Source organism: Acomys russatus, chromosome 13 (assembly GCF_903995435.1).
Source record: "Acomys russatus chromosome 13, mAcoRus1.1, whole genome shotgun sequence".
Lineage (NCBI taxonomy): Eukaryota > Metazoa > Chordata > Mammalia > Rodentia > Muridae > Acomys > Acomys russatus.
The window spans coordinates 52,809,906-52,836,971 of NC_067149.1; the positions used below are offsets into that span (position 1 = coordinate 52,809,906).

General features: G+C 44.9%; 1 protein-coding gene across 1 annotated transcript; it reads left to right on the forward strand.

Annotated features, from left to right (window-relative positions):
• Positions 1–6,471: 6,471 nt before the first annotated feature.
• Positions 6,472–26,432, forward strand: Akap3 (A-kinase anchoring protein 3). Its single transcript, XM_051155411.1, has 5 exons — positions 6,472–6,716; positions 7,441–7,552; positions 9,180–9,275; positions 13,265–15,580; positions 25,961–26,432. Exons 3-5 carry the CDS (start codon positions 9,180–9,182, stop codon positions 26,114–26,116), a joined length of 2,568 nt encoding a protein of 855 aa, XP_051011368.1. The 5' UTR covers positions 6,472–6,716; positions 7,441–7,552; the 3' UTR covers positions 26,117–26,432.
• The last annotated feature ends 634 nt before the right edge of the window (positions 26,433–27,066 follow it).

A 27,066-nucleotide genomic window follows, 5' to 3' on the forward strand; every position in this document is an offset into this window, starting at 1 on the left:
GCGCCAACTGGGAACGAAAGTGGGGAGGAGGTTGTGTTGAGAGGAGTCTGGGAGTAAAAGCCGGCAGGAGGCGAGAAAAAGAAAAAGAGGGCAGAAGGAAGGGGAAAACAGAATCCTGAGCTTGGAATGGGCTGTGAAGATCATCTGCTGCTGTTGGGGAGCCTGCAGTTCAGAGTCAACCAGGGACTGACTCAAAGGCATTTAAAATGGCCAGCCTTCCAAGTCTTACCTCCCACCCCCCACTATGGGCTTTTAAGAGAAAGTGTCAGACAGCTCAGCAGGGGTAAGGAGGAGACGTGGCCCTGCACTCAAGAAGTTGTAGGGAGGCAAAACTGTAAAAAGCGTCTGCGCACAGTGTACAAGTCGGGGAGAAAAATAGAAACTCAGAGGTACCCCCATCTCCACATCCCACATCCCTCGCTGTCAAAATGAGTGCACGTGGACACAGTCAGGAACACTCATTCTGGTTTGTTTGTTTGTTTGTTTGTTTGTTTGTCAGGTTTTTCGAGATAGGGTTTCTCTGTCACTGTCCTGGCTGTCCCGGACTTGCTTTTGTAGACCAAGCTGGCCTCAAACTGAGCGATCTGCCTGCCTCTGCCTCCCAAGTGCTAGGATTAAAGGCATGCGCCACCACGCCCAGCAAGAACATCCTTTCTTTGGGGGGTGTTAGTGTTCACTGTCCCTTTTCATAGAATGCTTACTTACATGTCTATACCAATTCAATTCTGCTCATAGGTTATCTCTGCAGGGACTTTAGGCCGCCTTTTCCAACGTGGTAATGTGGCCCCGTATTGTGCATTTTGATTGGCTAGGGTTTTTGTGTTCGGTTTTGAGTTTTACCTAAGGAAGCACAGTAATCACCAATTTACCTATGAAACTGGGGGTGTTTTTGGTTTTGTTTTGGAATTTTGAGACAGGGTATCCCTATGAAGCCCTGGTTGGCTTTGAACTTGTGATACTCAATGCCTCTGCTTCGGGCATGAGTTGCCACCACTCTGGGCTGATCCTGGAATTTATAGGTGGATTTGAAACGTGAGTCTCCTAAAAATGTGATAGAAAATTGCATGTCATGCTTGACATTCATATTTTTTCCCCCTATGGAAAAACTGCTGGTGGTTTTACCGAGTGCAGTTTGTTTTTAAAAGTGGTCCTCTTTGGAAATCTGTATTGTTCTAGAAAGAGACACCTGGAGCCTGAGGACATTCTGAAAAAAATTAAAGCACTTGCATTTTAAAATCTTTTTTTAAAAGACTTATTTATTAATATGTATACAGTGTTGTCTGTGTGTACACCTGCAGGCCAGAAGAGGGCATCAGGTTACATTATAGATGGTTGTGAGCCAACATGTGGTTGCTGAGAATTGAACTCAGGACCTTTGGAAGAGCAGGCAGTACTCTTAACCTCTGGGCCATCTCTCCAGCCCCGCATTTTAAAATCGTTTTTAGCTCTCCTGGGGCAGAGACTAGAGGACAGGGTGTTCCAGGCCAGCCTGGACCTTGTCTCAGATTTTAAATTACAATTTTTATTCCCGTCAACCTCTTGATATACCTGAGTAAAAGACAAGCCCTTGTGAACTAATGTTGCCAGAAAGAAGCTGCAAGTTCTGAACATTCTAGAAAGGCTGCTTAATTGATTAGAATTCTAATGAGAGTAGAGAGGATGGGAAGTTGCAGACCCAAAGCCGGATTATCCTGCACTATCCTTAGCTCTCTAAATAGCCATTTATTGCCCACCTTCGTGTGTGCCCTAACATCTTTGTGACCATCACCTGAAACCTTCTGGGATGTATTAGGGGTCCATTCTCTGCCACTAACCCGGAAGCTGGGAATGTCATCAGACAGCATCCGAGGGCCACCCACATATCAGGGGCTTCCTGTTTTACTATAACCTGCCCATGCCATTTGTTCATTTGTAACTTTCTTTGTTCTGTTACTACAAGAACTTTCATTGTTGGACCATGGAATTTGGAGCCACCTAGATTTGGTCATTCGTATTGGACACCATTATAAACGACCTTTTTTCCCCTTTGAGGGGCGTAACCCTGTGAAACAGTACCTTGGGCTTATCAATAAATAGCCTAGTTTAGGGGGGGTCGTTGTAGACTTGGTCATTCAGTGCTCAGTGGCGGAAGTGTTCATTGTTCATCTCCAGGAGGAGCTGTGTAGTAGTGAGCAGAGACTGCTTAGGACTAGGACTCTAAGACCTGGCATTGAATTCGGCATGAGGCACGTGAGGCAAGTGTCTCGGTCCCCTTTTTATTTTGGGACAGTGTCTCACTAAGTTGCCGAGGCTGACCTTAAACATCAGTTCTTTGGAGTAGCTGAGACTCTGATTAGGGGCATACACCTCCAGACCCAGCTCATCCTGTTTCTGAAAAGTGTCATTTACCAAATTGAATTGGAAAAGAAACTCTTTTACTCTGAAGCTTGTTGATGCCCTTGCATTGATATCACCTTGCATTTCTTGGCCTCATTCTTTCTTGACTCAGAACTCACAATTTGCTAACCCGTGATTCCGAGATTGATTAACACACTTTCCTAGCTCTGATGAATCGACAGACCCCACCCCGTTTTGCAGCTGCCTCCTAATCCAGGTAGTAACTGTGTCACTTAACATCTCTGAGTCAAGCACTTTTGGTTTCAAGGTGTCATCAGGCAGCTGAAAGAGCACTAAGAGTAATTTTAATACCCAGGTTATTTTATCCATTTCACAGTTCAGTAACTAACTGGGAAATGGATGTGTGCTTCTTGCACCAGATTACTCATAGGCTCAGGTGACTTAATGATATAAAGGACTTTTGTCGCCTGCAAAAGGCTGTCAGCGTGTGTGCCTATTCAACTCCAGGGAAATACCCAGATTCGGAGTGCTTGAGTTGAAAAAGCTCCACAAAAGCCGACAAGCCTACTTTTTAAAAATTTTAATTTATTCAGATTACATCTCAATGATTTTCCTCTCACTTGTGTTCACCCATTCTTCCCTCCCTCCAGCTTTCACCCTATTCCCCTCCCATAGGGGATCAACAATTAAAATGATAGTTGACAGCTTTATTGAAGGGTGCTAATAACCAGCTGCTTTTGAATCTGTTAGGGTTTTGTTGGGTTTTTTTATTTTTTTATTTTTGGTTGTTTGGGTTTGGGCTCTCTCTCTCCCTCTCTCTCTCTCCCTCCCTCCCTCCCTCCCTCCCTCTCTCTCTCTCTCTCTCTCTCTCTCTCTCTCTCTCTCTCTCTCTGTGTTTTGTCACCTTCGTTGGAACTTTTTTCCTTGGTTAGGTTGTTTTTCTGCCAAGCGTGGTGTCAGCAATAGTGGTAGAGACACAGCCCCATAGTTCATGTTACAGCTTGCGCGTGCGCGTGCACACGCGCGCACACACACACACACACAAACACACACACACACACACACACACAAACACACACACACACACACACACACACACACACACACACACACACAGAATTTCAGGATGAGCCAGTGTGAAACAGGATCCTCTCCTGTGCTGCCATCTGAATTTGTTGGTCATACTCTGCTGTTTTAAATGAAATCCACCAGGAGAGTCTTCCCCTCCCATACTCTCCCACCTCACTCAGACACTTTCGGGATTAATAGCGAAAAGCAAGGCCAGTCCTTCTAACTAAATGTCAGGGCCATAAACTCTATTCCCACCCCTCCTCTTAGCCTTTTGAGTACTCAATCTCAGGCAGCCTCACATGGTTGCTATAGAGATGGTGATGTCACTAGTTGCAATTCTGACGTCACTCCCTAGTCCCAACAAGGAGGAGGTGCATGGAAGGCTGGGGGAGGAAACAAGATCTTCAGCTGAGCAAGAACATCCCAGCATCTTCATTGACTTTCAAAGTATATTCTGGAGTCTTCTGTGGGTCACTGTTCCAGAGCTACAGAGGTAGGAAAGCCCAATGGTTGGTAAAACAGCCTTTTAAAAATTTTCAGCTCAGCCTCGGGCATCTGCCCAGCCAGTTTTAGTTTCTGCTTTGAATCCTGTGGAACTAAGTGGGCTTCCTCAGCAGCATCCAGCCACCATCCTTTCCCCTTGAGTTCTGAGTTATTTACAGGTTGGACCTGAGAGCCCAGCCCATCCTGTTGGGGGCTGAGAGATGGTGGTTTTCCCTGCTGGTTTTCCCAACTGTATTGTCCGACTAATTCTACATGTTCCTTTCTTCCCAGTACTTTGAGTAAAATCATGCTGGGGGAGCTGAGTCTGACTCTTAGCCACTTGACACCTCATAGTTTTTAAGCTGAAGCTTTGGTTCGGCAGCAGAGCACTGAGAGTGGCTAAGTGGAGTTGAACTGTCAAATATCAACAAGATTTGTTGGGTTTCTATGGCATTCCAGAAGCACAATAAGGGGCCGGGGTGCGGGGATGGGGGGTGTGGATGGGATACAGACAACTAGCATGTTCATCCATATTAAAAGGAATCCTGAAGTTTGGTTGGATGAGCTTCAAAACAGAACCAGATGTGAAAGAAACCCCATGAAAGCCTCACTTATACTGACTACAATTTAGCTTTTTCATGAGTTTAAGAATCTTGGGAAATGAGGAAATGAGGGCAGGGGATGTCTTCGGGTAGACTTGTGGCCTGGAGTAGATAGAGCAGGCTGGCCATGTCTGCTTCACTCGGTGCTCTGCCAGCATTCATGGTTTGCACCCCTCTTCAGTTTGAGGTAATAATCACTTCAGCATCCCGCTCCCATCTCGGCACACTGGCATCTTTTGGTCTTGTTTTCGCTTATATGTAATATACTCCCCCCCCCCCCAACTGTGTCTCAGGATTCTTTAAAACTCACTGTGTAGTCCAAGCTAGTGTCAAACTTGCAGCCGTTATTCTGCCACAGCGTCCCAGGGTCCCAAGTGCTGAGATTATAAGCATGAGCCATGGCATTCAGCTGTCTCACTGGCATTTGTGTATATATTTGTGTGTGTATGTGTGTGTGTGTGTGTGTGTGTGTGTGTGTGTGTGTGAGAGAGAGAGAGAGAGAGAGAGAGAGAGAGAGAGAGAGAGAGAGAGAGAGAGAGGAGGGGGGGAACGTGCATCAATTGCTCTCCACTTTGTTTTTTGAATAAGAGTCTCTCACTGACACTGGAGCTTACCAGTTTGGCTAGGTACCCAGCCCCCCAGTGGTGGGGTTACAGATATGAACCACCACACACATCTTGTTAGGTGGGTGCTAGAGATGGAGTTCAGGTTGTTGTGGCTGTAAGGTTGTACGGCAAGCATTTTAGTGACTGAACCATCTCCCTAGATTCCTAGCATTGGCGTGTGTGTGTGTGTGTGTGTGTGTGTGTGTGTGTGTGTGTGTGTGTGTGTGTGTGTGTATGTCAGGCTTGGGCACCCATGCTCACATGCTCAGAGGCCAGGGGAACATCTGCTGCTTAATCGCTCTATGCCTCATTGCACAGAGGTGTAGTCACTCACTGAACCTGCACCTAGGCTGGTAGCCAGCAAGCTATCCAGCCCCAGGATCCTGTCTCTGCCCACACCCCAGGACTCGCAGCCATGGTAGGCTTTCTGAGTTGAGTGCAGGAGATTCAAACTCACACCTTGATGCTTGCTGCCAGCATGTATGCTTACTCACTAGGGCGTCTCCCCAGCCTCACATTGGAATTTTTCAAGGAAAATTTTAAGTCAGTCATAGAAAATGTCAAATCTTCTAGGCTGAAGAGCTAGAATTTCTAAAGAAGCCCATTGTTTCTGATACTCTTCTGTGCTTTGGTTTCCCAGTCTGTAAGGTGAGAGCGTGAATGAGTTGAAAGGTAAGCAGCAGTTACATTTACATATTGACTTTCTGCCTCTCAATTTAATGGATAACAGAGCTCTGACTCTGGCATGTCATTATGTTTTGATTTTGTTTGTTTGTGACAAGATTTCACTCTATCACCAGGGTGGGCTAGACTAGCTAATGTGTCTCTGGCAGACTTCATGATCAGGGCCATCCTCCTGCTTCAGCTTCTTGAGTGCTTGGACTAAAGGCATGGGCCAGCACACCTAGCTTCAATCTTCAACTTATAAGTACATTTATAACTTGACTCCCTTAACCTTTTTAGATCTTCCTTTCTTTACTGTGGAAAATGTGTACATTAATGTCAAGATCTGGACAGCCTTATGGATCGTGCCTGTTATAGCAGCACTTGGGAGGCAGGCAGCAGGATCTGGAGTTGAGGGCCATCCTCGCCTATACTGTGAGCTCAGGTCACCATGAACTATAATGAGTGACTCCGTCAACAACAAAAAAGCAAGAAAGCATGTACATGCCTATGTATAAATGCTATCCTCCAGACAACATGGGAGTTCTAGCAGACTAAAACAAGCTTTCTCTTTGCAGACAAACACACACAAAATGGGCTAAAAACAGTAGAATATATGTAAGCTAAAAGTTTGCCAGATATGCTAAGCTCATGAAAACATTGTCTGTGAAAATAATTCTGACAATTTGTTTTTTTTTTTTTTTCTTTGCATTACTGGAAGAGAAAGATATAACCATGAAGTAACTTTCTGTGATAAATTTCTTGCAAAAATATTGGATTTTACGAGATCAAAATATATAGCTTACCATCATAACTCACTTGAGCAAGCCATTTCTTTTTTGTTTCCAGGTTCTCCTATTTTAAGAAAGAGAAAAATGAGCTGCCTGGAATTACAAATGGGCAGGACTTTTATATTCACTCTTTCAACAGAAAATTACTAAGCTCCCACTTAAAGGTACTAGCTATTATGAGGGATACCAAAAGGAGTTAACAAAACAAAACAAAACTGCTTTGTCTTCCTGAAGCCATCCAATAGAGAGAACGCGTGTGCACAGCGACACATTAGGTAGAACGTGCAGGTGAAATGAACTGTGTTGGAGACTTTGAAAATGGAGCAGTGACGATCAAGTAGGAACTTAAGAAATATGTCAAGGCTAGGATAACTGTGGCTATGGCTCAAGTAAGGATGGGGTTTGGTGAAACATCTTAGAAGCATATGTGCAGTTCATGCTGGGTAGATATTCCAAGAACAGAGTAAAGTGCACTAATGCCTCTAGTGGAGTCTAGAAGAGATGGGCCAAGAAAGATAGTTGAACTGGAGCCATAGCATCTGAACTCTCTTTATGCAGATACACATTTCTCTGGAGACACCCTAAACTAAAGGGGTTACAAAATGTTTTGAGATCCAAAAATTCAAGGAACTTAATCCCCCATCCCACCTGCTTATCTTCCACCTTCCTAGTGAAGTGTGTTTGAGATTAGCTAGTTGTTTCCATTGTAACAGTGGTCACTTAAGAACTCATTGGCCAAACGTAGAATAATTTGTTATCTGAGACAGAAGTGTCCATGGTGCCTTGTGCCCTTCACTTGTATGTATACATCAACATTACCATTCAGTAATAAGAACAGCAGAGTCCATGTGTAAATTTAGTCATTTTTTTCTCTGTCTTTCTCTGCAGAGTCCTTATATATTACATGGCAGGAGGGGGTGGGTAGACTTAGGGATTGTGAAGACACCAACAAAGCTCATCCAGAGTTTTCCTTGGATCTCAGAACCCATCCTCAATAAGAGTAAGTGACCACATCATTTCCTTCCTTCCTTTATGCATAATTTGCATTGGTTTTAATTGCAGTGTTTAGTTACCCTGGATCATGCAACAGATTCTCTTGATTTAGCTGTTCTCTACTAGGAGCAACTCACCTGGATAAAATATAAACTGGAGATGAAAAGACACTCTTCATGGATCTTATTCTGCCAAAATTCTAGGTCAAGCTGTTATTAAATCTTGCCTTTCTTGGCCAAATAGCAATACCCTAACTCTTTTGCTTCCTGACCACAGCACAAGCTTAAGAATATTTATATAGAGGTGTGATTCAGGAACACATCACTTTCCTAGCATGCAAGGAACCCTGGACTCCATCACTAGCACTACCGCTACCACCACCGCCACAAAAAAAAAAAAAAAAAAAAAAAAAAAAAATCGGTACCTGCTCCCACCTCAGCCAAAGTCCCATAAAACAAGTATTTCCAGTTAATCAGATGTTCGCCCCTAATAACCTCCCTGCCTTTCAATCTGCAGTTTATGAGCACAATTTCAGGATGTTGAGCTTTAATGTGATAGATTTGTAAACCAGTAAGTATTCTGCTGGAACCCAAGTGTAGAGACGTATGTCTGTTTCATGAGGATGTCAGAACGTTGGGGGAAATTGTGCATCTTATTTCATCTTTCTTACCCATTGAGAGGTGTGGATGGCAGTAAAGTTTGTAATGAGCCAGGGGACTTTGAGTGTGGCACCTGGAAGGGGAAGTTGAGAATAGGGCAAGGAAGTGAGGGTAAACAGAACCTTCTTGCTGCAGCAGCAGCAGCAGCAGCATACTTAAGTCATCATGCCACTTGGCCACATCTGCAAAAACCACAAAGTAGGATGCAGTGTTTTGAAGAGTGGATTAGACTAGACAAAGGCCAAAAGAGAACTTGGATTAAGGATTCTGAGGGAGAGCAATTAAAGTGCAAGAGTAAGCAACTAGAAGAATTAGTAGGTGGTGAGGGAGGGTGCCTTATGAAGAGGATGCCAGCCAAAGTGAGTCTCAGCTTTCTAGCCCAGAGAATCAGGTGGCTGGTGGCACCACTACTGAAAGTAGAGAACGGGGCCATGAAAGAACATAGTAGCCAAGTCGCCACTGTCTTCTGGCTCCTGAACTGTGGAGACTGAGATCCCCTAGCACCCTTGGCTTATTGGAGAGAGACTGATCTTAAGGAAGATCTGCTAGCATTAGTTAGTGCTCTAGAAATTTATGGAAAACAGAGTTTCCATTTTAAAAAATTAGCTCATGTAGACAAAATCAAGGAAAAAGTAAATTAATCATTTGGTTACATTTAGTTTTAGGTGTCTACTGAGGATCAGAGGTTGGGGAGGGTCGTTAGGGAACAGAGCAAGACACAGCTGACTAGGCTCATCCAGTAAGCATGAACAGCACATACTGGGCGTCAGCCTCATCCCCAGAGAGATAAACACGTTTGGGAAATCATGTTGCAGGCGAAAGCTGGAGTGGGGCTTAAGAAGCTCATTGGACACGTCTCTGGAAAGCATGGCTCCTGCTTCCTACATCTCTTCCTTTCCTGTTATTTCTCCTCCTGTTCATGTAACATTTTGGTCACTTTTCTCATTTTTTTTTTTTTTTTTTTAATACTACCAGATGGCAGATAGAGTTGACTGGTTACAAAGCCAAAATGGCGTATGCAAAGTTGATGTCTATTCACCTGGAGACTACCATCCTCAAGACTGGAAAATGGTAAGGTCTCCTTCCCCAGCAGCACTCATTAGGGACACTCGGACTGTCCTCGGCTTATTCTTCCCTTCATTTTGAAGGTGGCTAAAATGAGCTCGTGTAGAACAAAAGTTTCCCAATTTACTCACCAAAAAAGCTCTGCAGTTTATGCTATTTGATACTTTGCTTTTAATTATGTGTTCCTGGGGGCATGACTTATGCATGTAAGTGCAGGCACCCCAGAGACCAGAGCAGGTGTGCGATTCCCTGGAAACTGGAGCTACAGGTGGTTGTGAGATTCTGTGTTATTGCGGGGAACTGTAGTCCTCTGCAAGAGCAGTCTGTGCTCCTAACTGCCGAGCCTGAGTCTGATACTTAGTGGGAGAAATATGCCATGATTAATAAAAAGTATAGATTATAATGACAATTTTAAGTTTTAAACAATTCCAGATTAGAAGTCCATGTCGCTGGGCTGCTGAGATGACCCTGTGGGTACAGTGCTCACCGTCAAGCCAGGGGGAAGGGGAGAATGAACTGCAGAGGGAAAATTGCTTCCTGACCTCCACACAAATGTGGAATAAACCTGGCTCCCAATCAATCAGTCAGTGCAAAAACTATAAATAAATGTCTCCAGGGTACATTAAAAATAATTCCTGAAATTCAGGATGGATTAAACTCACGAGATGTTTACGCTCTCAGTAAGGATGCCACTGTGTGTTGGGCATCAAGTGAGCATTTATTAAATGCTTAACGAATGAGGGTTTGTATCCATCAGTGTCCAATAAGAAGATAGAAGCCACAGCCATGGTTTAACATTTTAAAATGTTCCCTAGGGGAAGGTATCACACTACTGAAAGATACAGGGGAAAGATTTGCGGATTCTAGAGGTAAATGTGGGCAGGAGCTATTAGGCTGAACCTCACCAAAGCCCTCAATCAAGGCTATACGGACACAGATGGGCCATGGCACAGCTCTCTTCTCCCTCTGGTAGCCATGCAGTGCCCTCTATCAATGAAGGCCACTGCCCAAAGAGAGAGATGCTTGAAAGAGTAAGGCCCAGAATTACAAAGCAAGATGAGTTTGGAGTGAATGGCCATAAACTGACCTGCACAGACAGTAGACTGTAGCACGGAAGCAATCACATGCATTGGGTAGAATTCTCTCTTTTTGAAGATCTCAGGCCCAGTGAGATGGCTCAGAGAGTATAGATGCTTGCCACCAAGCCTGATGACCTGAGTCCATGTCCCAACCCACATGCTAAAAGGGGAAAAGAACTGACCCCTGCAGGTTGTCCCCCTCCATCCGTGCACACACTTGCATGCATGTGCACACACACAAGTGTGCATGCACACTGTAACACAAAATTTAAAAGTACATGAGCCAATACATTTACCACTGTATCCTGACTCAGAATACTAACATGTAATGTTAAGTGACCCATCCTGATAATCTTCACAAGACATACAGACACTCAGATCAAATTGTTGAGGTGAAACCCTCAGACTGCTTCCACTGGATATTTATTCCACCTCTGCCCTCTCATGTAGAGAAACAAAATGCACAGCAGATTTGGTTAAACCAACAAATCAAAACTCCATCACCTTTCACTAAGCAAGAAGTACCCTAGGAGATGCAGAAATAAAAATGCATTCTGCTGTGGTAGACTTTACCGCCCTTGGGAAAACATAATCACACTGTAAGCCCTAAATAGAATGTAAGATGTGTGTATAATTTGATATCAGTCTGGCATTTGAAGTTATGCAAGTAACCGTTGGACATTAATAATACAAAAGCAGTTCAGGATCACTTGCCACACGGGTTTTCTGAACAATAATAGTTGTATGTGCTTAAATAATGGGCCATTTCAAGCAGGGCATGGTGACATACCTTGTGACTCCAACACTCGGGAGGTGGAGATGGGGAAAAAGCTGAGTTACGTCTGTTTAATGGACTAGATATGGAGAAGAAACAGAGAGCTGCAAAGTTGACAGTTACCTACACTGAGCTGCGGACGCATGAGCTCTCCAGGCAGAGAAAACTAAAGCCATTAATGTTCTGGTGCTCGCCTTCTTGGGCTGAAACTTTACTGGCTTTGAAAGGGGGAAAGATCGGTTTGGCGTTCTCCTGCCACACAGCCCAGTACTACTGAGTAAGAAGGTGGGTGGAAGGGGGCAGCAGACTCTGACAGAAGAGACATGAGAGCCCTTAGTCTCTGAGGCACTCATAGATCATTGTGTATTTCCATCAATACTTGTAGCCTACAAAGCTGTAAAATAGCATCTCAGCTAGACGTGGTGGCACACATCTTTGGTCCCAGCACTCAGGAGGCAGAGGCAGGCAGATCACTGAGTTCAAGGCCAGCCTGGTCTACAAAGTAAGTCAGGACAGCCAGGGCTATACACAGAAACCCTATCTCGAAAAATCAAAACAACAACTAAAGCATCCCAAGAATCAAAATCAGATAGCATGGGAGGCTATAGAGAATGGTTTGCATTTGGACACAGATTATAGACAATCTATAGTTTCATAGTAAGGTACAAGATTTTTTTCACAAGTCTCTTTCATTCCACTTGGATGAAAAATAATAATAGCTCTGGGGCCCCATTTCTGACCATGTCCCCTTGATGGGGAGGCCTGGTGGCACTCAGAGGAAGGATAACAGGTCACCAAGAAGAGACTCGATACCCTATGACCATACATGGGGGAGGAAGTCCCCCTCAGTCACAGACATAGGGGAGGGGAGTAGGGGGGAAGTGGGAGGGAGGGAGGAATGGGAGGATACAAGGGATGGGCTAACAGTTGAGATGTAATATGAATAAATTCATAAAAAAATAATAATAGCAACCTCAAAGTAAGAATTTTTCTGATTGTAGCAGGAGGCTGGTCATATCTTATCGTGTGATAATGTATGTGGCTGCCTGCTTACATACATTAGCTTGGCTGGGAGTTCTCATGAGGAAGCTCATATTACACTTAAAAAGGCCTGTATATTTGCCATTCTGAGAGGAAGAAGTGAAGACTGAGAAACCATCTGCAGCAGCCCTAAGCACAGTTAGATCTGACACCTCTTCAGGCTTCTGCAGGCACCCTTATGCACGTGTGTGTGTGTGTGTGTGTGTGTGTGTGTGTGTGTGTGTGTACGCACACGCACATGCACACCTCATGGCCATCAGAGAGTCTGCACAGAACTAATTGCCTACAGTTATTAACCCCCAATTATAAACCAATTCCTTAATGTTCATTAGTCATGGGGGACACTTTGTATGCCAAGATTTTGATGTGTTAAATAATTAGGTACAATTTTCCCTTTTTTCCTGAAACTATACTTATAATAAGAGACAAAATTTAAGAACAACTGATATTGTGGGTGAGGGTAGCATCATGCTGTTAACCCCAGCACTCAGGAGGCAGAGACAAGCAAATCAGATCTTTGTGAGTTTGAGGGCAGCCAGGGCTACACAGAGAAACCCTGCCTTGGAAAAAAAGAAAACAAGAACACCTTTCCCCCTTAAAAAAAAAAAAAACAACAACAGATAGCTCTCTAGAAGGCAGTGATGAGCGGAAATAGCAGCTCATTACAGAGATGAACACCCGCCTGATCATCAGGATGTCAGTGTCAGAGCAGAGGAAGCAGCAAGGAACAGTGTAGCTGAGAGCTTGAGCTTGGGTGGAGATGGCCATTACTGTCAGCTTTGGTAATGCTGGAATTCCAGCCTCATTGCTAACCAATGTCACAATTTCAAATGGCTAACTTAATTTTTCAGTTCTTTGATCTTCCCCCTTGTAAAATGAAGAAGGCAAGAGAGCTAATACTTAAGGTTTTTTAAAAATGAAAATAACTAAATGGGATAATAGCCTTAAAATCCTGTCTCTGATATATAATGAGTACTCAATAAATGTGAGTTCCCTTTACTGTGATGCTGGCCAGCTTGAGAGGCTGGCTTTTGTGTTTCTCCTGAACGCCCCGTATATCTGCTGTGCTACAACTAGGTGAAACCATGTCTGCTTTTCAGGATGCATCAACGGATCCTGTCCGAGTGCTCAGCTGGCTCCGCAGAGACCTGGAGAAAAGTACTGCAGGTTTTCAGGACTCAAGGTTCAAGCCGGGAGAGTCATCATTTGGGGAGGAAGTGGCTCTCTCAGGAGACCAACGCAAAGGCTTTTGTGTCGACTATTATAATACCACCAACAAGGGCAGTCCAGGGAGACTGCATTTTGAGGTGACTCATAAGGAGAACCCTTGCCAGGGCCCCATCGCCCAAGTTAGTGGGGGTTCCATAGATGAAGTTTCCTTCTACGCCAACCGCCTCACAAACCTGGTGATAGCCATGGCCCGAAAGGAGATCAACGAGAAGATCCATGGCGCAGAAAACAAATGTGTCCATCAGTCACTGTATATGGGGGACGAGCCCACACCCCACAAAAGCTTGAGTACAGTAGCCTCCGAGCTGGTGAATGATACAGTCTCTGCGTGTTCCAAGAACATCACTGGTGACAAAGCTCCGGGCTCTGGAGACCGAGCCTTGGGGTCAGCGCAGAACTCGGGTCTACGGTACAAAAGCACTTTGAAGATCAAGGAGAGCACCAAGGACGGCAGGTGCCCAGATGACAAGCCTAGTTCTAAGAAGTCTTTCTTCTATAAGGAAGTATTTGAATCTCGGAATGCAGGGGATGCCAAGGAGGGCGGGAGAGGCTTGCCTGCAGAGAGAAAGCTATTCAGAGGCCAGGACAGGCCTGATGACTATACAAACTCTGTCAGTCAAGGGATCATGACCTATGCCAACAGCGTAGTGTCGGACATGATGGTCTCCATCATGAAGACCTTGAGGATCCAGGTCAAAGACACAACCATCGCCACCATTCTGCTGAAGAAGGTGCTGATGAAGCACGCAAAGGAGGTGGTCTCCGACCTCATCGACTCCTTCATGAAGAACCTCCACAATGTCACAGGGAGCCTCATGACTGACACAGACTTCGTTTCGGCCGTGAAACGAAGTTTATTCTCTCACGGAAGCCAAAAGGCCACAGACATCATGGACGCCATGCTGGGTAAGCTGTATAACGTGATGTTTTCCAAGAAATTCCCAGAGAACATCAGGAAGGCCAGGGACAAGTCTGAGACTTACTCCCTTATCTCCATGAAGTCACGGGGTGCTGACCCTCGGCACCCGAACATGAACTTTGCAATGAAATCAGAATCAAAAATGAGAGAAAATTTGTTCTCTGCATGCAAACAAGAGAAGGAGAAGACATGTGCTGAGACTCTGGGCGAGCATATTATTAAGGAGGGACTGAGCATGTGGCACAAAACCCACCAGAAGGACTGCAAATCTCCTGGCTTAGACCACACCGCAAAACCAGGGAACATTCCACCAGAGGTTTCCTTCGAGTCTCCGGATCCCTGTGACTCAAGCCCTCCTCCACAGCAGCCAGAATTCCAAAACTTTATGTGTGAATCAGACTCCTGGGCCAAAGACCTGATTGTATCTGCCCTGCTGTTGATTCAGTACCACCTGGCCCAGGGAGGAAGAATGGATGCGCAGAGCTTCCTGGAGGCTGCTGCCAGCACCAACTTCCCTGCCTCCAAGCCTCCCGTCGTTCACGATGAATCCAGACTTAAGTCTCCCCATAAGATATGCGACCAAGAACAAACAGAGAAGAAGGACCTGATGAGCGTCATCTTCAATTTCATCCGGAACTTACTCAGCGAGACCATATTCAAGAGTAGTAGCCGTAACTGTGAGTCCAAGGGGCACGAACAGAATGTCAAGGAAGAAGAGATCAATCCATGTGAAAGGCCTGTGACCCCTCCTGTCCAGACATTCTGTGAGGAGGAAGAGGAGGAGGCCACCCCCCCCAGCAGTGGTGCCTTCTCTGGCCTAACCAAGATGGTCGCCAACCAGCTGGATGGCTGTATGAATGGGCAGATGGTAGAGCACCTGATGGATTCCGTGATGAAGTTATGCCTCATCATCGCCAAGTCCTGTGACTCTCCCTTGGCAGAGCTGGGTGATGAAAAGTGTGGGGATGCCAGCCGGCCAAGTTCTGCTTTCCCAGATAACTTATATGAGTGCTTGCCGTTCAAGGGCACGGGGGCGGCCGAAGCCCTCCTGCAGACCGCCTATCAAGCCATCCACAATGAGCTGAGAGGTTTGTCAGGACAGCCGCCCGAGGGCTGTGAGATCCCCAAGGTGATCGTCAGCAACCACAACCTGGCTGACACTGTACAGAACAAGCAGCTGCAAGCTGTCCTGCAGTGGGTGGCTGCCTCCGAGCTCAACGTCCCTATATTGTACTTTGCCGGTGATGACGAAGGGATTCAGGAGAAGGTAAGAAAGGAAGACCAGAAAGTTTTCCTGTGGGTGAGCTCAGGTGCGACAGTCTGTGGGTTGTTCGGAATGGGAGTACAGCTACTGGAAGGGGGAGAAGCTGGCAGAAAGAATCTGAAGATTGTGCCTCACTGCAGAGGTAAGGGCAAACCGAGATTAGATCATGAACAATCAGGAACACACCAAAAGAGGCAAGAAGGAGAAATGGTGTTTTTTCATTTTCTGCATTTAGTGGTGCCAGGAACACAAACGCTCCAGGAGACTTGGTGTAGAAATTCGACAAAGTCTGCACTTTAGGCTGATTTTTCATTTTTTTTCTTTGTGTGTGTGTGTGTGTGTGTGTGTGTGTGTGTGTGTGTGTGTGTGTGTGTGCATGCGCGCACACATGGGTTTCATGAGTGCGGTTATAGGCCTATGTGAAGGATGTGGCGGAGGCCAGAAGACAGTCGGTGGGAGTCGGCTTTACATTATGTGGGTTCTGAGGGTCAAACTCAGATCATTGATTTGCAGCCAGACACCTCTACCACCGAGCCATCTCACAAGCCTGCCGGCTGGGCAGACTGAACCTGTCTCCAGTCTCTCTCAGCTTGTTGTCTAAGCGGCACTGGAGATTTGGTGGATTCAACAAATAGTACCATGGTGGGGGTGGATTTGCATCTGGAGAGCAACAACTGGAACTCCCAGGTTCTCATGCTTCCTCAGCGAAACAGACACTTGAATGCTATCAAGTAAAGAGATCATTTCTCTAAGCCTGCGATTCCCTTGTGTGACCATACATTAGAGTCAAGGCTTTCTCATTGTCCTCAGTAGCAACTGCAGTGACCTGCCATGTTTGTTGAGCCTTTGGATTGACTTTTCTAAGTTTAAAACTCCTGAAACTAGGAATAAACCTCTTGGTGTACCCCACTCACTCCTAATGCGTCTAATACTGGATCACCAAACTCAAGAATATTCGCTAAGCCCGGGACCATTGCTCTACCATTTTCATAAGGAGGATATGATAAAGGGTCTGGAGATAAGACTTCAAGTTGTTGGGCCCTATGAGGGGTATGCTGTTAGGTCTGGGAAGGTAGCTGCAACAGTCAATCAACCTCAGCATCGTGGAGCAGGATAGAAATCCTCTTGTTCTGCATAAGAATTGTTCACTGTCCTATAATCTTACAGCAGTAGTTGACGCTTGGATCCAAATAGATTTATAAGATGTAGATACGTTGAAGTTTTGATCATGTGTTCCCTGAGGGCCAACAGAAGAGCGATGGTTACCAAGGAAATTATCCTCCATGCATACTGGCAGAGAGGAGTGGTTACTATGGGGATCTTGGCAGGCCACATACTGGAGACAAGGATGAGAAGACTGAATTGCAGAAAATGGCATGGAAGCCTGTTGTGTGACTGGATGGTAGCAAAAAGCCTTTACTCTCATAGAGTAGTGCAAAAGGCTTATTCTTAGTACCATTGACTAATAAGGCAGATGCAAAATGTTCACTGTGAGTATATTTAGATAGACATCTTTTTGCTCCAGCACACAGGGAAAGTTAGGTTACAGGATTTATACCTGAATCCTTATCACTTTTCAGTTCCCGGTGTACACACTCACACACGCATGCACACACACACACATGCACACACGTGCTGCAGTGAAATTGTACAAGGAGGCATTTAGAGTTGGAGAGCTTCTCATAGACCTATTATATATTACGGGTAAGTTGTTGGACATCAGTAGTCTTTGTTCTTTCCAGATGTCTGCATGGGCACATAGACCACAAAGGCATTCTTCAAATCGTTGGAGATATTAATCTTTTTCTAAAGTGAGTTCCCTTATTAGAGCTATTAGTTTGGCCTTTGGGGCCAAGGCAGAAGGGAGTAATGAGGAAGGTTAGGTTACTGCTCTCTGGCGGAGTCTGACGTTCTCCATTTAGGACATAACTGCTCCCTTCAGCATACTGAACCTCTTCAGCATGATCCAGGGCGTGGTCACTGGTGGAGAAGTCTCAGTATACAGTATTCCTGATCAGAGAACATTTCCACTGATGTGAGGCAGGATTTAGATACCACATGTTTTAACCATTCCCTCTGGACTGTCTAAGAGGATTATCTGGTGTTTCATTTGTCTACTTCCAATTAACGACACATTACCTATAATTAGTATGGCCTTTACCTGATGATACTTAAGGCTTCTATGGTTGCCCCCAAATATTTTAGAAACTTCTGCACCAGAAGCCTGCGGCTGTCTCAGCTGTGAGACAGGGGCACCCTGATGCTACAGCTGATTTCTTTGAAAGGCTACAGCCCTCCCATTCTGTCCCTAGGCACTGAGAAACACTGCAACAGCAAAGCTTGTTGTTTGCCGCAGATAACAAGAACATTTAGAAAACAGGGCATGTCCAGCACTCGGGGGCTTCTGTGAGAGCCCACTTTATATCCGATTAAAGGATTGTTCCAGTTGGCTGTCTCTGTTAAGGTGCTAAGAGCCTGGGCCTTGATAAACTTATAGAAGGCTTCATCATCAATCTAAATCTGGGGATATATATTCAGCAGAAATACAGCCATTCCCTAAGGCGCTGCTTCTCAACCTTTCTAAGGCTGCAGCCCTTTATGGTGACCCCCAATGACCAAGTTCTTCCACTGCTACTTCATAATTGTAATTTTGCCGTTATGTGAGCTGTAATGTAAATATCTGATATGTAGGATATTTGATGCTGTTACCGCTGTGAAAGGGTCTGAGGTCCATTCTGCAGTTTCTAAAGCTTTCTAGAAATCCCAGTAGCTGTCAGGCTAATGAAATGTTGGCCAAAATGCTTTGCCTTTTAGGAAACGAGAGATTATTTTATGGACTTCCTGAGAGCTTCCATTAGCCTATTGAGAAGTAAGGCAGGGTGTTCTCATTTCCTTAGTGGCCTCTCTGATATACTGTCATGATCAATAGTTTTTAAATGCATTTTTATACATGTAATAGGGCTTTTAAAAATCATTATTCTATACCTTTGGCTCTCTGCCAGCTTGTTATAGTCAGCCAAGTTCTTGATGTAGAACAACCTGCATGCTGGGCTGTTGGGCATTAGCATGTTAACTCTAAAGGAAGTCTGCCTGATTTTTAGCTTTTCCCCAGAGCCTTTGTTTTTTTTTTCCCAGGGGCACAACAGGAAGTCAAAATTCAGGATTTAACTTAAAGTCTGAAAGTTACTGCAAAATCTGTGAGGGTCCTTCCAAAGCTGCTCCTAGCATTGTTGGAGGTCCATGATTAAAAACAGGATGTAGATGTGGATTATCTATCCCCATGGGGCCAGGCTCTTGCTTTAAGGGGAGAGGTGTATGTATGACAGAAGATGCTAAAAGAACTCTTCCCTCTTACTATGCTTTGTAGGGCTGGCTTCCTTCTGTCTGGTGATGTGGGGGAAATGTAGGTGTGGAGTAGAAGCCCGTGGGGTAGGAGAAGGTACATGCTCTGGGCCCTGTGTTCCAACCTATATCGATAGAGGCCAAGCAACATTACAGTAACATATTAGGCTTGTTTTCTTCAGATCTCAGGATCAAGCTTATCCTAAACTCTTGAGGCTATGGTGTTGCGAGGAGTCCACAAAAGTTGAAGGCAAACTTCCAGTGATGGTCCTAGGAGAACCACAAGCACTAGATTCTCTAGAGTGGAGAATCAGTGGCACGGGAGGGACCATGTGGCATTTTTATACCCAAGCAAGTGGCTCACAAACCAGAGATTCTAAGCCTTTGGTGGCAACCTGTAGAGACAAGGGGTAGATGTTCTGATCATCTTGGATGTTGTTGTTGTTGTTGTTGTTATTGTTGCGGCCTAGGGGAGGCAGAGGGGAGGTTGAGGGGTTCAATATCCAATATCAAACAAAAAATATCCTCTTAGAAACCAGAACACATGGAGTGAAAAGGCTTTCTCTTTTAATAAATTGGACTAATAACCCCTGAAACTGGGTTTATCTAATGACTAAGAAGACACAGGATTGTATAGCATGCACATTAGATGGCACCAGTCCTAAGCAAGGAACTGTTTGAGCTTGACTTCAGTCTGAACTTCCAGTCTTAGCAAGGCTACAGTGGGTAGTCAATGGGTGTCAATGCACATCCTCACTGGTGGCATGTGGGAGTCTCCTTTCTGGCCTACCTGGACAGTCTTCATCTCTAGCAATATACCACGCTGATATGTGCTGTAACCAGGTTACAAGGTCTGGCTAATAGCCAGGCAGATGCAGTCAGTCAGTCATCTGTCATCTTCTTGCTCAGATGCTAATCTGTTCCTCGGGGACACTAGCCATCCCTGTGTCCTTCATTGTTTTCAGTCTGTACAGCACAATTATTTTGGTTCATAGTGATTAGCAAGAGGAAGGGAGATGATTTTGGATGAATAAACACACTAAAAGCATGCAAGGCCGCCTGTGCATCGTGTGAAGAGGCTTCTGCTCTGTAGCCATCTGTCAGACCACCACACACATCATGCACGGTACATTCTGCTCATGGGTTTCTAACTAGAATTCTGTAATGCATTCATCTAAACAGGAAATAACTTGTAGACCCGTTATACAGCTTTGTTAATTCTGAAGAAAAATATATCCTATTACTTTGTTGAAGGGAGAATGGGAGGAATGGTTAGCAGTTTGCCTGCTCCATGTTAGAACAGTTGATGATGTTTACAACAAAGAAACTATCTGAAGTGAATTTTTTTTTGAAAGAGACTGACATAAGCAAGTTTCATCATGCTAATGCAGCTCACTGAACCTAAGACTGGCGTGCCCAGGAACCCAGGGGTTTTCAACACTGTAGAATTTGTTTTTAACAAGTTGTATTGGTGCAAGATCAAAACCCAAAACTTATAAGGTTGGACACTGAAAATAAAGGGTGTCTTCTCATCAAATCACCTCTCTCTTGCCATCCCTGCAGAAAAGCCACACTCATCTATTCCTGGTGTGTTCTTCCAGAAACACATATTCATGCACATGTAGAGCTAATGTATACTTATGTATTTTTTATCACAACTGGTTACATGCACATATAAATGACAGAATATACATGCAACACATAATTTATATAATTTACATGCATATATACATGTAGTATGGTTTGCATGCATACATGCTATAATTTACATGCACACATACATATAAGAGAAGCACATATGCATGTGATATTTAGATACACACATCCATGTAATACATACATGCACTCATACACATGATAGAACATATATGTACACATACATATGATAGAATACCCATGCACACATATGTATAACTAAGATGCATATATGTGAAGGTACATACTCTACAACATAGATGTTTTATAATTTTGTTTTTGTTTTGTTTCCCAATTTGTTTGTTGAGACAGGGTCTTGCTATGTAGCTTAAGCTGGGCTTAGACTCACTGTGTAGCCCAGACTAGTCTCAAACTAGAGAGCCTCCTGCCTCAGCCTCCTGTGTGCTGTGATTACAGGCTTGTGCACCCACCATGCCCAGTGCCATTAGTTTATGTGTTGGTCTTTTGGGTTTTTGTTTGATTTCACCATATAGAATTTAAGATATGTTTAATCTAAGATAGGTTTTCTTTTTATGATTTTCTTGGTTTTGTTTTGGGTACTTTAGTACTTAGACATTTTAAAACATTTAAGACTTTGATTCTTTTATTTTACATACATTTATGTGTAATGTGGAAGGTAGGGAAGCAGAGTTTTGTCATTTCTTGTCTCCCCAGCCCCCACACTGACTTCTGTGGGATTCTTTCTGACCTTTCTGTTCTGTACCACTGAATTGTCCATCTGCCTATTCTTATACCAATGGCTGACTCTAAACTACTCCCTTCTCCTCGGCATGTCTTTCATATATTATAGGAGTCATAAGATAGGTCCTTGTGGATTGATTTGATAAACATAAACTAAAATGACAAAAGATGTTGAACATGATTCTACGTACTCCCTCATCCATTTGTGTAGATGCCTTGGTACTATCAATTGCCTGCATGTCTGTGCAGATACCTTGCCCACATTCTGACTAAGTTGTTTTCTTCTTGCTTAGAATTGAAAGAGATTTGGTTGCCTGGTTTTAAGACAGTCTCATGTAGCCCAGGCTGCCCTTTCCCTCTGTAGATGAGGATGACCTTGAACATCTGATCTTCCTGCCTAGCATGTGTTAGGGTCCAGTGTTTGGATTACAGGTATGTGGCACTATGCCCAGTTTATGTGGCGCTAGGGACTGAACTCAAGCTTTGTGCATGGTAGGCAAACACTCTGCCAGCTGAGCTGCACATTCTTCACCCTAAGGCTCTACATTCTAGAAACAAGTACTTTGTCAGACATGACTCTCAAGGTTTACTTTGTGTGAAGCATCTTTTCAAGAGCAGATACTGTTTTCTGATAAATTACCTTATTTTTCTTTTCCTTTCTTGTGTGCTCCTCTTCATATTAGCTTCATCACATATGTAGCTAAGGATGACTTTGGACTTCTGATCCTGCCTCCACCTCAGGATACTAAAGCTTGTATGCTTTTTGTGTCATATCAAACAATATGAATAATTTCTGCCCAACTAGTGTTTCTTGTCTTTGTCATACTTGAATTGAGCCCAGGGCCTCACATGCTAGGCAAGGTATTCTACCCTGACCCTCTCCAGTGGTTCTTGGCTGCAGCTTTGTGCAGCTTAACTGCAGCCTGGAGACATTTGACTGCTAGAATAGGGAAGCCAGTTGCTAGCGGGACAGAAGGCCAAGGACCTAATTAGCACCCGGGAAGTTCAGGCAGCTTCACGGCAAAGGACTGCGAACTTGTGAAGGGAGCACAATGACTGACTGGCCCGTCCCAAGGTAACATGGACTTTACTCCTTGTTCACTTGTGTCTGTTAATGTTTCCGCTCATGCTCTTGTGTGTGTCTGTTCTTGTGTGTACTGGTGTTGGCTCAAACATGTCTGTGTGCATCTTGTGTCTTGATGTTAGCTTGCACACTCTCACTCTTTGTGTGTGCTTGTTTTCTTGGTGGTGAGGCTTGAATCCACAGGCCCACACATGCTAGGCAGGTACCCTACCTCTGCGCTCCAGCTCCCTTGTAAGTGGTCTGGTTTGAGTAAGTGCATATCTGTCACAAAGGGAACTAAAATTATTCCTTCACACAGGATATGCGGGTGTTTCTGACTTACTCTTGAAAGACCCGTGGGTATCGGACCCCTATGAATTTTCCAGCCCCTTCACTAAGAGGTCAGCTGACCATGGCACTAGAATCAAGCTTGTTCTAATCATGGTTGCCCTTGTTTTTCTTTTTCTGCCTCCTTTTGGCTTATTTGGACATTTTTCAATGTTCCGTTTTAATTTCTCATTTGTGAGATTTTCGAGGCTGCCTTGATTGTCTTGTTTTCTTTAAGATGTGTTAACTCCCATCTTGAGTTAAAGGACAGTCAGCCACTGCTTCTCTTACTGGCTTCAGTTGCCCTTGGCTAATGAGGTCCTCTGGTGGCTCTCTGAGAACACATTTGCTGGTTGGCTTCTCTTAGTCTCTATAACCTGAGATCAAGCCCAGGGTGTGGGACACACTAAGCAAGTACTGTATGGAAGTGTTTTTTATTTGATCTTCAGGCCTCAGGTGCATTTCTGCTGGACCAAGAATTCTGGTTTGGCCTTTCGCTCCTGTCAGCATGGTCTTTCTTTTCCCCCCATGTGTATGTATATGAGTTAACACATGTGGGTGCACATGTGTATGGGTCCAGTACATGTGTGTACATGTCTGTGGATGTTAGTGTTGGAATTCTTTCTTGATTGCTCTTCAACTTTATTCTTGGAGGTAGGGTCTCTGAGTCAAGCGCAGAGCTTGCTGAGACACTATCAGAGCTAGCTGGTTCAAGCACCCTGCCCCAGCCTTCTGAGGCTGGACTTGCAGGCAGGCCATCACAGCCATGGAGCATTTATGAGGGGGACCCAAGCTCTGGTCCTCTTGCTTACAGTGTAAATGCTTTAGCCTTTGAGCTGTCTCACCAACGCCAATGCCTGTCAGGATTTCCCATCTATGACCCTCCCTCTGACCTCTCTAGTCTCTGATTTAAAACAATTTAGATTAAAAAACAATGCAATGTCATCTGAACTGTGGGTCCCTCTGGCTGCCTTCAGGCTGCTCTCTGGTCTGGGAATGTTGCTCATCAGCACTGGTGGTGTTCGCCTAGTGCCAGGCCCCCAGTCCAATCACCATTTCAAAAATGTATTTTCAAATGCCTTTTAAAAAGTGATTTAAAAAAATGTATCATAAATGTATGTGCATATATGTGTGTGCATATATATGTGTGCATGCCTGTGGAAGCTAGAATAGGTCATCAGATACCCTGGAACTAGAATTACAGGCAATTGTGAGCTGCCTGGCGTGGTGCTGGGAACTGAATGCAGGTCCTCTGGAAGAGCAGCATGTCTACACGTCCCAAACTTGCTTTTTAAAGGCCGAGGGGGGGAGGTTGTGCCCATGATCCCAGTTCTTGGGAGAACTGCCACAAGTTCGAAGCTAGTCTGGGCTACAGATAAAACACTGTCTTGTAAAAACAAAGCTAGTTTTGAAAACTCTGTAATAGGTCTTGGGGTGTGTGTGTGTGTGTGTGTGTGTGTGTGTGTGTGTGTGTGTGTGTGTGTGTGTGTTCTTTTCTGAGGATACTGAGCTTCTGACTTGGGTTAAGCTGAGGAAGTCGTTGGCCATATTCCTTCAGACACTCTTTCACACCTCCCCCTCCTCTCCTCTCCTCCTTTCTTCTGGGGTCCTAAGGGTGGGAATGTTAAACTTTTGAGTCATGCTCATAGGCCTTGACTTCTGCTTATCACATGTCTTGGATAATTATTTTGCTCCACTACCTTCTACAGTTTCTTCCATCTGATGCCTTCTTGGGTTTAATATAATTTTTAGCCCTAAAATTTCCTCTTGGTTTTCCTTTATACCTTTTATTTCTTTGCAAAACTTTGCCTTGCATCTGAACTGGAAATCAAACACAGGGCCAATTACCCATCCCATGCCCAACAGCACTACACTTGAGTTACCCAGGCTGGCTTCTCTCTCCCTCCATAGCCCAGGCTGGTTTTGAACTTGCAAAAGTCCTGAGATGACAGGCCTGTGCCATCAGGCTGGCCTGTTTTGTTCTTTGATTTTTGAAAGTGTGTTGCCTTGACTAAACTGAGAACTCACTTTATAGAACAGACTGCCTCAAACTTAAATAAACTCTCCTGCCTCTACATCCTCAGTCCTCTGAGGGGTTCCAAGCAAGCATTGTCACAGCCAACAAAACTTTCTCTTGTTCATTTAAAGAATACTTGCTTCAATTTCTGCTGTGGAAATTTTCTTCTGAAAAACTTCATGGATTGGGGCCATGCGCACTACACATTCTATACTTTGCTGGAGTAAGAAAAGGATGTACAAACAAAAAGCTTATACCTCACCTGAGGCAGTTAGTGCTCTGTGTATGTGGTTGAGTGGCTGATTCCACCCATTTCCCTTGTGGTCTGCTTGGGAAGGGGACTAAGCTTGTGACCTGAGACCTGGAGGTGAGTTTCACTCTGTTGTGTTTCGGGGTAACATCTCCTGAGGACGGGATCAATCCTGCTGCATCTCCAGCTCTAGTGTTGTAGGGTTCTGAGGTTTATGGGGTACAGTCCCCATCTGTTGTCACCCATGTTGGTCTTAGGACAACAGAGGTGTGCTACTGACTTGTCCTCCTGGCCTGACAAAGCGACGTAGGAAGGGAGGGCTTATTTTGGCCTCCAGTTCTGGAGTGCAGTCCTCCACGATGAGGAAGTCACAGCAGCAGCAGCAGCAGCAGCATGTGGGCTGTCACGGGGCCTCCACAGTGATGAGGCAGAGGGATGAATGCTTGTGCTCACTGTCGTCAGCTACCTTTCTTTATGTGCTGTCTGCAACTCTGGCCCATGGAGTAGCGCCACGCACGTTCAGGGTAGATCCTCACCCCTCAGTTAACCTAGACCAGAAAAACCCTCACCACACCCAGAGGGCTGATTTCAAAGTGGCTCTACATCTTGTCTACTTGGCAGGCAACAAAAAGCATCAAACATGTAGACTTTTATATTAGGGTGAGCATTCCATCTTAGAACTATTGGGGCACAAGAGCAGTGTTGACAAATGCTCACTTTGAAGCACCATCTTCCAGGGGAAGATGGGAAGATTTGCTCAGTGAAAGATCACGTTCAGTACCACAAACAGGGGAGTATTAACACTTGTTTATGTTGTAGGTGATGAGACCAACTTCCTTTTTTCAACAGCAGCTGTAGTTAGTCTCCTTGGCCTGGGGTTACATGCTAAGTGTGCACAAGGCCCTAGCTCTAGCGATCCCTTGGTTCCAGCCTGGCCTGCCTTGGGATGCTCCACCCCTCCGTCACCTTTCTCTCTGCTCTCCACAGCTGCTTCAGCTCTCAGCCGCTGCTGTGGAGAAAGGCCGCAGCGTGGGCGAGGTTCTCCAGTCGGTGCTGAGGTATGAGAAGGAGCGACAGCTGGATGAGGCGGTGGGAAACGTCACGCGGCTGCAGCTGCTGGACTGGCTGATGGCAAACCTGTGATTAGGGTCCACCCGGTGTTCCAGCAGTGGGCCATGTCCCCATTCCCTCAGCTCCCCTCCCTGCTGCACAGAGCCCTAAAGTTCCCTTCAGACCACCCATACCAGATGCACCATCTAAAGATACTCACTGGATTTTGCAGATTTTTCTTGTCCATGCAAGCAAGGACATACATTAAAAGATTACAATTAAAGGGCTACAAGAGTTTGGATTACTTTTGTTCTAAAGGTAAGGACGCAGCCTCGTCATTCACGTAGTGAGGCACCATTGTCCACCTCCAAAAATATCTGCAGTTCAAGGTAGAGTTGAAGCAGCCTCAGGGGTTGTGGATGTGGCAGATATAGCCAGTGATATCCCAGTGGCAAAAGGAAGGAGAGAGAGAGGGAGGGAGGGGGATAAAGAAAGAGGGAAGGAAGGAAGAAAAGAGAGAAATGAAGGGAAGAAAGGAAAGAAGAGAAAGAAAGAAAAAGAAAGTAAGTCTCAAAGCTGAGGCCTGCAATGCTGATCCTTGGTCAACTTGTGGGAAATCAATTTTCTTATTCCTTGGCAAGGATGAAAATCATATCATTAAGTTTGGCAGCAATCATTTTTACCCACCCAGCCATCTTGCTAGCCCAAGATTTAAAAAAAAAAAAATGTGTTTATTGATTTATTTTAGAAGATGCAGCTAATATTTCTTGTTGTGAGGAGGGGTCAAAAGTAGCCAAGCTCTCCCAGAGCTGGCTGAGTTCCAGTCAATTGAGACACTGTTGCATCCAGCTTCTCCCTGGGGTGGAAGGGACCACACTCAAGGCCTCCTGCTTATGTAGCAAGCACTTTGCCAACTGAGATGTATCCCCCGCCACCCCACGACTGCTTTTTTTCAAGATGATGTGAGTATCCCTTAACTTCCAGGCTGAGCCTGTCATCGGACAGAACCCGCGAAGTGGAGGGAAGCAAGAGGAAAAGCTAAT